Source organism: Motacilla alba, chromosome 3, assembly GCF_015832195.1.
Source record: "Motacilla alba alba isolate MOTALB_02 chromosome 3, Motacilla_alba_V1.0_pri, whole genome shotgun sequence".
NCBI classification, from domain to species: Eukaryota; Metazoa; Chordata; class Aves; order Passeriformes; family Motacillidae; genus Motacilla; species Motacilla alba.
Genome location: NC_052018.1, coordinates 27189011 through 27206043, shown reverse-complemented (window position 1 = coordinate 27206043; position 17033 = coordinate 27189011). Strand labels below are relative to the sequence as shown.

The window sequence follows — 17033 nt, the reverse complement described above, 5'->3', positions numbered from 1 at the left end:
AATATCACAGTTAGTTCCCACAGCTCTCCTGTTGCCTGAGATCTAATAGCAAACTGAAAGCTCTGGACAAGCTTTTAGGGGGGTCAAGTTCTTGTCAGTACTTTAGTTTAACAGGAATATGTTCATGACCTTTCTCTAGTCATTGAACAATTGAGCTAAACATGAACCCAGATACACTGACCAAAGGCTGATACTCACAGGTCTGCCACTAGCTGGATTAGTTATTTGGTTTATTTTGCACAAACAACCTCAGGCTGTTGTTTTCCATTAGTTTTCCTGCACTGTTCAGCACCTGTCATGTTGAAGATGATTTGATTGGCACATTTCCTAGTAAGCTCTCTAGGAGACGAACAAAAGAAAGGTATAAACAGAATAAATGGCAGCAGTCAGGAAGTAGAGAAAAGACATCACTTATTATTAATTAGGTCTCCAACTGACTTTGGTTTGTTATCACAAAATTATTGCTGGATTGGACCAGTACCAAATCTTATTTTTTTCCCTAAAATTCTTCATCTTTCCTTAGAAAAATCTTTCCTTATTCATATCAACAGCTTTTAAAACACTTTGACTGTAATATTTGTTTATATTAATGATCGTTCTTAAGTACCTTTTACAGTCTTCTAATGTCCATATTTCTTGTAGCATCTCATAAAACAACATTTTGAATTTGCTAAAAAGTATAAGTTCAGAGAGACTTGGATTTGTTATTGAGTATTTTTCCTTTTCCTTCTCCAAAAATAATACATACATAATGTTTAACACTGTCCATACTCAAATGGAATATCTGTGTCAATACTAGTAAAAGCCATGTTGCATGTTTGCATGCCTCAGCATGTTATGGGTGAATCTCCACACAGAAAACTAACCTCAACAAGATTTACATTGGACTTTGAGAACTGTCATGTGATGGAAATAATTGATTAAATTTTAAAGGCATAGGCCAGAATTTATTTGCATGTTAAATGTAACATGAAATCTAAAATCATTTTAAGAGAAGCCTGTTACTAGCATTAGCTGTGATTCAATTTTAAGAGAATGAAACTTTCACAGAAATATACATTTACAAAAAGTGTCATGCTAAAATTGTCAATATCAAATGCAGCAATGATTATGATTTTTTAACAAAGCACCATTCTATGAAATGGTTGTGTATAGGGACCTGCAGTGCAAATAACAAGCACTCCCATTTAAGATAATTTTCTTTGTGGTTACAAATTACAGTACAGTCCATTTAGAGTTATAAATACGCAGCATGTCTAGATGCCAGCCATATTTTAAGCCGGAACTTGCACTGAATGAAAACGCAAGCTTCTCTTTACTAATGGTGTGCTATTTAGATATGATGAAAATCTTACCTTTTTTTGCATATATTTATTAAATGTTTTAATATAAAAATAATTATTATAATGTAAAGCAAAAACTCATTACAACTTACCCAATTGTACTTATACCAGCTGTTTTAAATATGCTTTCTTGTTAATTTAACTTATTCATTATTTAAAATCTTAGAGAGATTAGAAAATTTAAAATGTTCTTTGTTTCTCCTGTAAGCCTTGCTTAAAATTTTAATTAAAGAAAACTTAGGTCATCCTTTATATCAGATGATACATAATTTACAGTAACTTAGGTTACAAAAGATAAAAGTGGTTTGGAAGAGCAAATTAATATAATGCTCAGCATCTTTAAGATATAACTGTACAACAAAAGATATATAAATAAAAATAGAGAATTTAGAAGTCTTTAAAAAAACCTAGCATTACCTAACGCTACCTCAACGTCTGTAGATAGCTAGTACTTAATATTAAGTTATTTACCCTACTATTTCACAATTTTAAGTGCTTAATACAAAACACCACATAGGTTTTGTAACTTACGTAGCTAGAGCAAAATAAAGTCTTATTTTTTAATAAAGTAATAGATAAAAATATATCAGTTAGTCATTCTAATAATAAGATTCAGTAAAAAAAAATTGGTGATTTTTAATTACTAGCCTTATCAGAACCAATCACTTGTACTGTTTAGAAATTATATTTTTAATTGTAATTTTTCATCAATTCTGAATCCATGCTTCATACTTTTTTCCACCTTATTATTTTATGTCACTTATTATAATCGTTTTTCCAATTAACATCAGTATTAATAACCATATAGAAACCTCATGACACTCAGCCCCAGAGGTGTTTCTTTGCTGTGAGTTAAACAATCTGATTATTACAGAGTTATTAACTAATATTAGAGCAAGCCATGTATGTCTTCTAGAGTACCAACAACAGACCTAATTGCAGATTTTCTTTATGTCAGAAGTCAAATTTCCTTAATTTGTGGAGCAGCACGGTTAATACATTCACTCTTCCTACAACCTGTGAAGAAAAGGTAAATAATTCATTATCAGAAGACAGAAAAGTAATGGATTTGCTGGGACTTCATTCAGCATAGGTCTTGTTTTAGCTCAGACTTCTATATAAAAAAAGTGTTAAACCAAATGAAGATGAACAGATATTCTGGTTTTGTTTTGTTCTGTTTTATTTTGTTTTTAAACAAGCTTGCTTATTTAGGATATAAATGCAAACAGACTTGCACAATGAAAACAATGCCATAATGACAAATGGCAATCTAATTTTGTCAATTAATATGTATGATTATGCAAATGGTTAAATCAATAATAACTTAAAAGTTAAGCCCTAAAGCAGCAACTCAGAAAAGACCCTTAAATTAAAAAGGCTTCATAAATAATGTTATGATCTCAATATGGTTTAGAGCAATTGCAAATATGATTTCACAGATGCTTACGTTTTTATGTTCACATTTATTTCACAAGGTTAAATGAACTGCTGTTAGCACTAACAAAATGAAGTTGTATGAAGGTTTTCTGTAGGAAAAAAAGCCCTGATTCCTACAGACAAGAGTTTTGTGATGAGTTTTCTATAGAGGCTGAAGTACATCCCCGCTTAAGTGCCAATGATAAGTAGTCTTACAATAGGTTCATCTTGTTTGGCCTTAATGGATAAAGGGTTGCACTTCAAGATATGGTCTGGCAGGAGAACTTGGAACACACAGAATAAAAGGAGGTTTATATGTTTCCTTTTGTGTGTGTCTGTTTCCAGGTGAGATATTTTTTGTTCTATGAATTGAAAACATTAAAATCCCGCCAAAAAATCTCTAACTCCATGGATTATCTTTAAAAATTAAATTGACTCAGTTTTTTTCTCTAGACATGCAAAACATATCTGGAGTGTATATCTGTATGATAAAAACCTAGATATACACAGGACAGGCTTGCCTTGTTCATAATTCAGATCTTTGTTTTGTGTGATGAACATTTTTCATTGCAGTTTCTGTTTACCAGATGTTCAGCTGCCATTTCCTAGTGAAGTAACATTGACTAGAGCTTAAGGAAATTATTAATTCTTCATTTACAGTTTTGGGAAAGGGAAATATGCAATTGTTCTTAAATGGCACTTTCTTACAACACACAAAGTTAATTGCATAAAGACATGCTTATGTGCATGTGTGGTTCTGGGTATGTGTGCAGGGGATCAGAAACTTTTTCCCTAGCTGGTAAAATCCACTCTTCTTAAGCATGGCATCCTGGCCAGTATCAGGAATAGTGTGGCCAGCAGGAGCAGGGAGGTCATTCTTCCCCTGTACTTGGCACTGATGAGGCCACACCTTGAGTGCTGTGTCCAGTTCTGGGCCCCTCAGTTTAGGAAGGATGTTGAGATGCTTGAGCGTGTCCAAAGGAGAGCAACGAGGCTGGTGAGGGGCTTGGAACACAAGCCATATGAAGAACGGCTGAGGGAGCTGGGGTTATTTAGCCTGCAGAAAAGGAGACTCAGAGGTGACCTTATAACTCTCTTCAACTTCCTGAAGGGTGGCTGTGGTGAGCTGGGGGTCGGTCTCTTTCTCCGGGCAGCAACAGACAGAACAAGAGGACACAGTCTCAAGCTGCGCCAAGGGAGATACAGGCTAGAATTAAGGAGGAAGTTTTTCACGGAAAGAGTGGTCAAATACTGGAAGCATCTGCCCAGGGAGGTGGTGGAGTCACCATCCCTGGAGGTGTTTAAAAAAAGACTGGATGTGGCACTCGCTGCCATGGTTTAGTTGAGGTGTTAGAACATGGGTTGGACTCGATGATCTTAAAGGTCTCTTCCAACCTTGAAATTCTGTGACTCTGTGATACTGTGCTACATATTGTACAAGGTAGAGCTATGTACAAAGAATAACTATAGTGTTATTGGTACATTTATTGTGTTCTTTAGAGGACAAACAAAAGACAATTTGCAGGAACTTAAAGGTGCCATTTATTTTAATTTGTCTCCAATGGATAGTAATACATAGTTACTGTAAATAAAGGAGAACAACATATAAATAGTCATCAAATTCTATTCCTTCAGTCATTTGCTTGATCCACCATATGCTTTCTACTATGCAGCTTCTTGTAATTTTATGTTGTTGGTGTAAGCTATGCCCTGATTAACAATCCCAGCTCTCTCAACCTTTTGTCATCTGAGAGATGCATCAATCTCTTAGTAATGTTACTGTCTGAACTCTTTCCAATAGCTCTCTATCTCTCTTGTGCTGGGCAGCCCCACAACTGACACAGCACTTAAGGTGTGGCCTCCCCAGGGCTGAGTAGAGGGAAGGATCACCTCCCTCGACCTGCTGACAGTATTCCTCCCAATGCAGCCCAGGATGCTCTTGTTCTTCTTGGCCGCAAGGGCATATTGTTGATTCTTGTCCAACTTGGTGTCCATCAGGCCTCACAGGTCCTTCTCTGTAAAGATTTGTATCTGTAAAAACCATTTTTATCTGCTTACATATTGTTTGTTGCAACATTGCACTTTCAACTACTATAAAACTACACAGAGATGAAATACTCTGGAAGAATTTTTAGTTTTTTCTGCACATATGCATGATATACATAAATGGGAGTTAGGTTTTGTGCTTGATGTGACAATCCTTATGTAATGAAAAATCTGCAAAGAACAGAATTTCAGCATTTGATTGACAGATAGTTTTAGTGAGACTAGAAAAATACTGCTGCTTTCTCAACAAAATTGTTGGCAAGCCTCCTTTCACTTCTCATTTTGTAATCCATTTCTTGAAGAGTTTTTTGGAAACAAGTTGTTATCCCACATTCCTAGTGTATATGAAAACCTAACCTGACAATAGAAGCGTTTTTAAGAGATGTCTGATTGTTACTCATGGGTATGGATTAGTAGTGCCCATTTTTCCCCATTTGACACAGATAAATATGTAAAGAACTGAGATATTTGGGTGTGGCTATTATCATAGATCACAGAATATTCTGAGTTGAAAGGGGCATACAAGAATAATCAAATCCAACTCCAAAGCGAATAGTCCATATGGGAATAGAACCTTGGTGTTATTAGTACCATGCTGTAAACAACTGCTCTAATCTCGGGGTCAGTATGTAATAGGAAACCACAACAAGTGGACTAGTAGTGTAATTTGTCTCAAATGTAGGTTTTTTCTTTCTTTGGGACAATTCACAGCAAATTATTTTCTTTCAAAGTTCATCTCTCTATTACACTATAAAAGAACAAAATCTTTCTGTCTCCTCTCATAAAGTTATTAACATTGGAAAAAACTCTAAGATCATCGAGTCCAGCTGTCAGTGAAGCACTGCCATGTTCACCACTAAACCGTGTCCCCAAGTGCCACATCCACATGTTTTTTGAACACTTACAAGATGGTAACTCAACCACTTCCCAAAGCCTTCTGTTCCAAAGCTTGAATATTCTTTCAGTTAATAAATTTTTCCTACAACCTAAACATCCCCTGGTGCAACTTCAGGCCATTTCTTCTTGTTTTGTCACTTCTTACCTGGGAGAAGAGGCTGATCACTATCTTGCTACAACCTCATTTCAGGTAGTAGTAGAGATGCATAAGGTCTCCCCTGAGCCTCCTTTCCTGCAGACCAAACAACCCCTGCTTCTTCATCCACTCCCTCTAGGACTCGTTTTCCAGACCTTCCGCCAGCTTTGTTGTCCCTCTCTGGATTCAGTCTAGCACCTCAATATCCTTCATGGGGTGACAGGCTCAGAACTGGATACGGCACTCCAGGTGTGGCCTCACCAGTGCCAAGTACAGAGTGATAATCCTTGCCCTGGTCCTGCTGGCCACACTATTGCTGATACAGGCCAGGATGCCAGCGCACCGGCCTTCTTGGCCCCCTGGGCACACACATTGGTCATATTCAGCTGCTGTCAACCAACCTCTCCAGGTCCTTTTCCGTAGGGCAGCCATTCTTACCCCAGCCCGTGGCACTGCCTGAGCCCAAGGGCAGGAACCAACATTTGTCTTGTTGAACCTCACACAACTGGTCTTGGCCCATCGATCCAATCTGTCCAGATCCCTCTGAAAAAACTTCCTTACCCTTCAGCAGACCAACATTCCCACAAAACTTGGTTTTATCTGCCCACGTTCCATGCCCTATCTTAACTCAGAAAGATACCCTTCCATTTTATTTCCTGACTTTTAAAGTTTTTCTCATTCTCTGAATTTAGAACATCCACGTCACAGAAATCATGAGTGTGTCCAAGCAAACATAGCAGTGATATTCAACAATGTTAGCACAAAACAAGCAGAATGCAGCTGAGAAAATATTAATCACAAATATACGATGTACAAGTTGGTTGGTGCAAAAATTGATTTTACCAGATATGATAGAATATACATATAAATAACTTCATTTGAAGTACTGGTATCAGTGGAGCTGTTCCACACTCAGGACAATCATACTGAGTGTCACTTTAAATTGCTGTTTTCCTTTTTTTTTTGTTATCTTTGCTCCAATGAACTATTTCAAGCTTTTAATTGGTCAGGAGAGCGTAAGAGTATCATTACAGAAAGGTCTGTGTCAACTGCTCAATCTGAACTCCCTTCAGAGTTCTGACTCTTAATTTATTATATGTTTTAAGTGTATTAGAATTTTTTTTTAATTCCCTTTGCTTTTTATATGAAGATCATAGCCCATATATCTTTGAAACGTAATTGTCTCTGTCTGTTTCCAAATTTCAACAACAAAAAACCTAGTTATTTGCAGTCTCTAAACACTTGTAGATGCCACAATGCTGGTACATTACCCATTTCACCATCATGCTGTGGCAATTTATTTATGTACTCAGGTTTTAAAAAGCTCCTAAAGTTGTTTTGCTGTCTGTTAATGTCTTCCAGCAATTAGTAATAATACTTTTGTATTTGCATTAAAATACGATGAGTAAGAGATTGTTTATTTTATTTAATGTACTATAGAGATACCAGTGTGATTGCTTGCCCGGATGGGAAGGAAGATTTTGTGAAAAGGAATCAAATGAATGTAATTCAGAGCCTTGTAGAAACAATGGCACCTGCATGGACCTTTTCAACAGCTATCGGTAAGCATTTCACCTCCTCACTATATGACCATGTTTCAGAAAGGCCAGGCTTTTGCATCCAGCCATTATTTTGTTTCCCAGCTTGGGAAGGAAATGTTATTACACACATGGGCTAACGACTGGTGTAATGGACACAGTGCTTCACCGTACTTTCATGTGAAGCCAGCAGATGTATTAAATGGTATATGTAAAATGAAAAATAAAAAAATGAAAAGAAAAAGAACAATTCAAAAAACATTTTGCAAGTAACTAAGTTTGAAACTGTATTTTGTCAAAGATAATGTAGTTTCTCTTTCTGTCATATTTGCCCAATAAACACAATAGATGATTTAAAGAGTAAAAGCAGTGGCAGTTGGCAGTTGGATGAGGAGATTATATCATTGCTGCCACCTTGTGGCTTAAAATACCAACAAAAGAGTAATTTAACTAAAATTTATATTCCCTCAGACAAAGCACGAGGATGCAACACTAACCATGTTTCTTTTAATTTAAACACCTATCTTAATTTCATGCATGCATTTATGGTTTAAAAATTATTTTATTTCAGTAGCATGAGGATTAAGATTCCGTAAACAATCTAGTAATCAGTTTCTGCTCCATGAAGCCAGGGTTTGTCTATATTATGATGTCAATACTAGAAGAGTCCTGTAAATTCTTAATGGACACTGATGAGGCTGCATTTACAGCTCAGTGTAACAACTGTACTTGGTACATAGTCTAGCTGTTGTACAGTGATTATATTCCTGGTAATACAGACAATAATCAGAAAGGAAACTAACCACAGTTGACAATGGAGAAATGATTCCCCAAATAGCTAAACATAACTAAGTCAAATTAGATAATATATATATATATATTATTTTTTAAAATTATTTTATGTTCAGAACTTAACCAAAATGATTTGTATTATCCTAGAGCTATATTTTTATGTAGTATAAAACTTCTTAGTTCGGTAAAATATTTTTATTCTAATAACAGAAAGTATAGCAATGTTGAGAAAACCTGTTAAAATCTCTTCGATTGCTATTTTTCCACTTTTTAAAGCCTGTTGGAATGTAAAAAAAAATTGTTAAATATTTTAATTTTTGTGGTTCTTATTTTTCTGATGCTTTTAGTTCTTTGTAGTCTACCACCCTCAAGAACAATTCTAAGTGAATGGATATTTTGTAGCCATGAATTGTCCTTACATTTTCCCAGTTCTTCCAGCCAGAAAGCATTATATGTATTGCAGAAGGTAACTGGGTTTATTCTGATTTTACTAATAGCTGGGTCAGCTACTTATGCACAAATCCAAGGAATTCCTATTTTTTATTGAGAATAAAAATGCCCAATAAGTACTTTTCCTGGATTTTGCAAATACAGAACTGTTACAGAAGATGTTTACAAGAAAATTGGTTTGAAGTGTAAGCACCAGGCATATTTTGTCTCAGAGCTATTTGTCCTAGTTGACATAACAGAACATGAAAATTAGACATACCATTGAAACATCATATACAAGGGGCAGGTTACACCAAACAAAACAACATCTTCAAAGATACCTAGAGTTGAAAGTGACTCTGTGACTTGGCAATAGCAAGGAAAATTAGTATAACTCAATGTTTTATTTTTATATTATAAAGCAATTTCATTTCAGTCATTAGAGCTGTCCTTGTTTGTACTCAGAGATGCTAAAAGACCATAATTACTCTTAATTTTAAAAATGTGGGTTTTTTGGTTGTTTTTTTTTTTTACCTTTACAAATAATTTTCTCTTAAAAGCTACATCAACAAGACAAAGCATTTGTGTTATGGCAGGTAAGCAGTGGCAGTAACTGATACCTGAACCTGAGGAAAGCCAGCCATGTCTTTAAACTTAAATGTAGTTTTTAAAACAGGATAACTGGGTTATAGTTGCCTAACAGAAAAGATCATTGCAGTTCTTGAGCTGTGCCCGGGCATTGTTTTGGACAAGCATTAGTCTGGACCAAAGTCAGGCCAGCAAGTGATCTGAGAATGCATCAAGGATAGGTAATGAAGTTTTCTTGCCTGTGGCCATGTTTTGGCACTGTTTATTTTCCTGCTGTAAGTTGAGCTGCTGGCAACAATACTCAGAATATTCTAAATTTCTCTGAAATTTGCCACACCATCACTAGTACTTGATACCACTTACAACTTAAATTAATGTAAGGTATAGATAAATTTAACTTTCTTTTATGCTTTGATAATCTTAACTTGTTTATTTTCTCATAAATATTTGCAAGTCCAGCTGAGAACATCAGTTACTTAAAAAATAAGTTATTTATTGTGCAACAGCTTAAAAAATATATTTTTTACAGAAAGTGAATATAATGCAAAATGAAACATTTTACTACCAAAATAAAATCTGTGATAGAACAATAATTATACAAAACATAATTACTAATTCAAAACTTCAATTTTGAGTTAATTTGCTTTATTTGGGGGTATTAATTGCTGAATCTTGAAATTAAAACTATCTGGCAAAACTGAAGTATCAACAAATCTGTAACACTGAGTTATGGATTCCATCATAGAAAAGCGAATCACATCCCAACAGGAAAAAAAGGAAAATAAAGCCTTCTCAGATGCATATTTTTTATTTTAAAGAATCAGGTAAGAAAGATTCTGAACCAGTAGTCAAGCTTGAATTGTTGGATGTGAATAGTTTTTAAGATGTCCCCTTTCATTTGACTTAATTTATGTTCAGCTGATAAAATGAGAAATATCTTTTTCTTCCTTCTCAGATTTCAGATTGGCTCATGGCACATGGCAAATATATTAATTTAGAAAATTTTCATGCATATATTTCATGTATATATTTCCAGTACCTTGTGATTTTAATTCTCATGATGACATGAAATCTCAAACTATGTCTCTGAGCATTTATGGACAGATTCATCTTGTATCGGCTGAATTCCTTATTTCTTCTCTATTGTATTGAAAATTCAGAGGTTTAGCCCTAGTAACATCAATCTCTAATTAAAACCCCTGTGTCTCCTTTGCTGTTACCAACTTTTGAGTAAAGATCTATTCAACTCTCTTGCCAGATTACAGGCAACATAATTTTATGGATAAACTGGAGTTTCTAATGATTTAGAATACTTTGGAACTTGTCTGTAATCATTATGATATTAGAACTTGGAGAATTAATCAAGTGTATTTTCAAAGTACTCTGTTCTTTCTGTATTTACATTGGAATCCACAGATTAATTTTGCCAATTTTTGGTATTAAGGTTTTTATAAAAAATAAAAATGGTGCCTTGCTGCTGCTTTTCTGTTTATGACATGCAAATAGACTTCTCCAGACTAAACAGGAAATTAGACTTACCTAAGTATATTTTCTTATGTAATTTATCTGTCTTTTATGTTTTATGAAAGGTTCAGTGTTTGCTTCAGTTGAGTACAGAAATGTTATCTTTTTTCAGCACTGGAATCCATCCACTAAGACACCTTTTTATTATCTCAGTGTAAACTGAAGTCCAATTCTTCATGCTATCTTATCCACTCTTGATATTTTATTTTTGCTATCAAGACCCCTTTCTATTTTGTTTGGGTTTTGTTTGTTTGTTTTGATTTGAAGACAAACATTTTTCCTGCCTGCGCATTCTTAACCTTGATATTTTCCTTATTGAATGTTTTCTTACATCCTGTTTGTGTAACTATATCACAGGCCTCCATTTACCCCTTCACAGTTATGGCTATCACAAACCTGGCTGTGTTATAAAATGCTGAAAGCTCTCCTTCCCACTAAGTTCTGCAAGGACAAAAGTTGGTAACTGCAAACATCACCTCGAAATTTGAGGCTCAAGTTCCTTAAGCACTTCTGAGAAATTACTGCTAATGTGTGCAAAAAAAAAAGGTTGTTTGTATTTAAATTCTCTCCATTTAAACTCTTCTGTACTTTAGCCTGTCCTGTAGGTCACCATAGTTTTCCTATCTCCCTTTAGATTCCAGCTGAAGGAATAATTTGTGCACACAGAAGAGGGTATTTGCATGATTTCAGAACTCATCTCAAACTGTGCTAGTCTTCTTTAGCAATGCTTCTTCAATTAGTAACCATGTCATGATCACCTTTCTTTGTCTTTACTTAGATGATGATTTATGCCAGCTGACAATTAGGATAACCATGCTGTCCACCAGGGTTAGACATATCCTGCCTTCTTGTTGTTACTTTCTCAGTACATTTCCAAATACAACATCTTTCCCTATTGCTTCCCTCTTTGCTCTTTAACATTTGAAGCCACGTCTTTTCAGAATAATAAAATAGTTTTTCATTAGTGTAACCTGCGCTAAGCTCTCAAAAAAAAAGACTGGTTTTAAGTCATTAGGATATATTCAGTGTCATGTACACTTAAATTACAGTCCTGTTACAGAATATTAGCATATTGTTTTGTTTCTTTTTTTCCCGTCTGGAAGGGATTTATTTGGAAAAGCCAAGTCAAAATCAGCCACTGCATTTTCTCAGAAATATGCAAGAATTGCTCTGTGCCAAATTGTGGAAGCAGGTGATTCCTAAGTTTGGGATGTGTAAATATCTGAAAGATCTATAAGTAAAAGCATGCCCATTTACACTGTGCATTTTAAAGATACATTAATCTCTAAATGAATGAGTTTTTAACTATCACAGAATTCTAAAGGAAGTCACAATATTATTATAATTTTAATGCTGTGTTCAGTGTGCCTTCTGTTTTTACTCACATTCCTTCTAACTACTGCTATACCTACCCTTCCTTAATATTTTCCCTCAAAAGCAAGAAGCAGCTTTTCCCATATATGGGTATCAAGTTGGTATTCAATGATCCCAGATGCCAAATGCTTAAGTATTTTATTGCAAGCAGCAACTCTTATTTATCATTTCTTCAGGGTTCTTTGGCCAACTCTTCCTCTCTTGCTCTAGAGACATTTCCCAAAACATTTGTCTGTTGCACTTCTGACTTATCTTTCATTCAGATTTGTAGGGCTTTTTCTTTCATCCTAGTACCAAGTTATATATGTATTTCTTACTCAAAAACATCTTTAAAAGATTTATATGGACAATCAGGAGATTTACTAATGAATTCACTCAAGAAATGTGTGAAAGCACAAACAAGTGTTTCCTCCACAGATAGCAAGTGTTTTATAGCTCTGCTCTGGTAATACTGCTAACAACTCAAAATGTGTAGTGTGCTTCTTGTTACACTGCAGTGAAATGAGCTTTAGGGTTTCTATTGCCTTTAGCAAAAAAAGAAAATATTGCTGTGCCACCTCAGCATCATCTAACAGTCACTGACATTCTGCACTCCTTAGGGCATATTTTAACTATACTTCAACAATTTTCTCAAAGAACAAGAACATTTTTGTTCAAAATCCCAATAGAACATTAAAATTTGAAACAAAACACAGTATGTACCTGGAAAATACCCCCCTTGCCCCTCCAAAATTAGCTAATCAAATTTTTCTTCCTGAACAGTAGCATTGTTCCACCTGGTACATTTAATCATTAGGTGATATATTTTAAATAAATGTTTTATAATGTGTTTTGTTTACAAACGCTCAAATAGATGCAAAAATGAACATTCGATGAACTCGCAGGTTAAATGGAGGGAGCCTAAACCAGTTTCTAAAATAATAAGGTACCTCAAGCATAGCTTTGAGAGAGTATGAAATGTAATATAAGTTACCCAAATTTATCATTGCTGTAGGGCAGTTAAACATTTTCATTGCAAATAATGTACTAATATACGTGAGCAGAGCTAACAAACAAGCAGTTTGCACAGCAGTTTATGGGCTCTAGCTTATGATATGCTAAGCTTCCTGGGAACTCCTGGGGTCATCAGAGGACTACTGTGAAACTTCGAAAAGCTTCAGGGTGCCTGCTGCTCCCCAGAAGGGATAGCTACAGAAGGCTGTGACTGCTAACAAGCTGCAGCAGTGTCCCACAAGCTTTGTTGCCAACTTTCCTTGATTTATGGGGACTTGAAGCTTTTTGTTTCCAGCTGACTCCACATTAAGGACAGCCAAGCATGCTTTCAGCAAGTGCTAGAAAGAGTGTATGTGACTGCCAAGCCCAGGCCACAGCCAACAGAGTAGAGGGGGCCAGACATTCTACTGAGGACACTGTGTACTTAGGTAGTGAGGTGCTGCAGGGCACTGTCCCTGACCATCCACAGGAGTAACTAGATCAGCCCAATAGAGACCTCAAACCAGACTGAGCTCCTCAGGGAGGATACAGTTCCGTGGGCCTGGAGCTGCAGAAATGTCTGGAACCTCTTGCTGAGGCTGAGATCAGAAGATAGTGTCCTTGCCTGGAGGAAGCACTGGTATGCTGGAGGAGGAACTGTTTTGCCAAGTGAAGGAGCTTCAGGAGGCAGTCAGCACTCTGTGAAGCTGAGAAGGAAACAATATCATACTCTCCAAGACCCTACAATTACAAGAACCTGAACTCCCAGACATAGTGAAGGAGAACCAGGAAGAGCCTTTGCATAAGATTTTGGAAATGGAGACTTCATTTACAATGACGGCTAGAAGCTTGTAACCTTGACAACAGGATGAGGGTTCCTGTCCTGTCTGAGCTCTGCCACTACAGAGTAGGCTCAGTGACCTGGTACCAGAGGATGAACTAGAAGCTCTGTCCAGTGAAGCATCTAAATCAGCTTAACCTGAGTCATGAGGCAGCACCAGAAGGAAGGATGAATGATGGCAAGCACTGGGAGACCCTCTGCTGCAGGCTCCTAATAGGAGATATCCTGAGTCCTGAGGGTAATGGCTCAAGTCCTTGTGAGGAACCCTTGATTATCTGTAAAAAATCTTGGTGAAAAGGAGAGGTTTTTAAGGATTGAAAGAAAGGTTATAGAAATATATCAGAGAATAGAATGGACACAGGAAGGAAAAAAGAAGGCTGGGAATGGAGAAGATGACTTCTACTTTCAAGAAAGGCAAGAGGGAGGATCTGGGCAACTGTGGATGAGTTAGCCTTACCCTGGTCCCTGGAAAGATGATGGAGCAAATAACCCTTGAAACTGTTCCACACACATAATGGAAAAGAAGGTGCTCAGGAGAATGTTTTCACAAAGGGGAAAGCTGTCCTGATTATAGCATTCAATGAGATGACTGGCTTGACTGATAATGAGAGGACTCTGGATGCTGTTTCTCTTGACCTTAGCAAGACTTCACACGCTACCATAACATCCTCATAGACAAAACATGCTGAATTGCTGGACACAAAGACCATGTTCAACATAATTCATCCTTTCATCACATTATGTAGCAATGACACTAAAACTGAAATTCAATGGCTTGACTTTTGTAGCTACAGTTCTGGTCAATAACAAAAATACTGCCATCACATAGTAATCTTGGGTGAGATGTCATGGGATGTGATGATGTGTGGGATGGTGAGAATTAAAAATAAAATGGATAGAAATAAGATAGGCAATGCACAAAAAGAATGTCTGGAAAAAAGTTTTCAAGACAGATTTCACTACCTCATTATTTCTAATCCTAATATTATAATGCTTCTGTTGCACATGATTCATAATAGACTCATTCCTACTTGTTCTTTTGCCCTTCATTTAACTGCTACCTTAAAGAACATGCACATTTTTAATTTGGAAAACCTTAATAAAATAGGAAGTTTAAACAAGCAAATAAACAAAAAATGCTGCTGACACTTTAAAAAATGGCTCATTAGAAATGAATGGGAAAACCATCTGTCTTTGTTAGCTACAGAGTAGATATTTCATGCATCAGCAATGTCTAATACACGCAAAAAGGAACAAAATTTTTAAAGGATTATGGGCATTGCTGCTGACATTATATCCTTTTGAACCGTGGAGAACCAGTAATAAACAGTTCCACATAAAAGGACAGGGTGCGGATCCCATTCTCATTACTATAAAAACTGTATTTTTCCTTTGACTTGAGAGGCCATTAGTAAAATCTATGCTTCACTTCTTGGAAGAGTTTTCATTGGTTTCATAGGCATTGTTCCTTTTTCCTATGTTCTTAAAGCAATTCTAAAGTGGTCAAGGGTCAAATTTTTTTTTTAGTTAAATGTGTCAGTTTTAATGTCAAGATGTTACATGTGTTTATTTTGTCTTGAAATGACTTCACAGCCAAAAGAATACCAAGATTTCATCTTCAATTATGAGGCATTTTCTTTTGAAGTAGAGAATTATTTTCAAAACAACTGTCACAATATCTTAAAAAATAATTAGAATGAGCTGGGAACTACAAAATTGGTTTTGGAGAAGAGCATTATTATATATTTAGAAAAAACAATTTTGAAAAAGTATAAGTTACTCAGGTAAAGCAGTTGCATTTTTGAAATAATTGCTTATATATGACAGTATAATATGAAACATATTTACACATGTAAAAATTATACATTAAATAGTTAGAGTATAAGTAAACTATATACAACACAATTAGAAAATCAACATTGGCTTCCCCAACACTGGTTTCTATAGGTAATAAAATTTTAGTTAATTTTTTTTTGGATTTGTCTGGGATTTACACTGTGTGTGCTCTGTTAGACCAATAGAAGCATTATAGGAGTTTATTTAGACTGCAATTACAGATTGTACACTGTTAGAGGTCCTCTATAAGCCAGTGCTCACTCTTCAGCAATAGCAAGTAGACTACTTTGGGAACATTAACAATCATATTTTCTTCTACTAAATGCCAGTTTGGATACATGAAAAAAATCTATCAGAGTTATAGAAGTGAGCCTTTATCTTTGAAGGTCACAGGTGGAGAAAAGGGACTACAAATACAAAAAAATCACAGCTCTCTATGAGCATCCATAAGCATTGTTATATGTAGGTGTCTTAGACTTGTTCATTCCCTGTCTGGAAGGGACAGTCATAAAATTTTCATAGGTTTGCCCTATTGAAATAACTCAGTGAGACACCCATAGAAGAAAGTTGGATTGTTTATATTACAGTGGCTAGCAAAGGTAGATAAAGACATATCTGACTCTTGGAGAAAAACTGAAAATAATTTTTGTTGTTTGCTTTTGTAGTTTATATCAGAACAATAATCTTTATAAGGACAAAGCTATTTTTTTAAATGCTATTTTCCAGGACTACACAAGTCAAATTTGGGGTTTTTTAACAGCAGAATCTGCAGTAGAGAAATAGCTACCTCATGTGTGACTGCAGTATTCAAATAGTGCAGATATATTTGTTTGTTTGCTTGTCTGTTTTTTTATAACTTTGAGAAGTACTGCCTTACTTGAACAGGCTTAATTTTTTGTTTTTTTTTTTTTTTTTTTGGTGTTTGGTTGTTTTTTTTTTTGTTGTTGTTGTTGTTTTGTTTTTTTGGTTTTTTTTTACTATTTATATGCTTGGAACTTGTAGCACTCCTTGAAAAAAATTTTCAAGGGTTTACTACTATAAATATTCTTTGGCTAACCTAGTCAGAATCTGTGTTAGGTGATTTTTGGTAAATTTAGTCTTGAAAGATGAAATGTTGAAATGTTATTGCCTTGGTACTTTTTGGAGGTTACAATCCTCTTGCACTATTAGGTGAATGGTAAAAGGTTATAATTTGGCATATTAATGAAGGTCAGTTTGTGCAAATCCTTCTTTCTTTTCTTTCTCTTATTCTAATAAAAAATATGAAAACAGAGACATCTCTGCTTCTTAATCTATTTACA

General features: G+C 35.5%; 1 protein-coding gene across 4 annotated transcripts in view; it reads left to right on the top strand.

Moving 5' to 3' along the window:
• EYS (eyes shut homolog) overlaps positions 1-17033 on the top strand; it is a 789226-nt gene that overhangs the window by 333595 nt on the left and 438598 nt on the right. For all 4 annotated transcript variants that reach the window (XM_038131819.1, XM_038131820.1, XM_038131818.1 and 1 more), the window contains one exon: positions 7279-7400. In XM_038131819.1, the coding sequence (XP_037987747.1) occupies positions 7279-7400 (122 nt within the window). The remainder of the gene's footprint in view (positions 1-7278; positions 7401-17033) is intronic.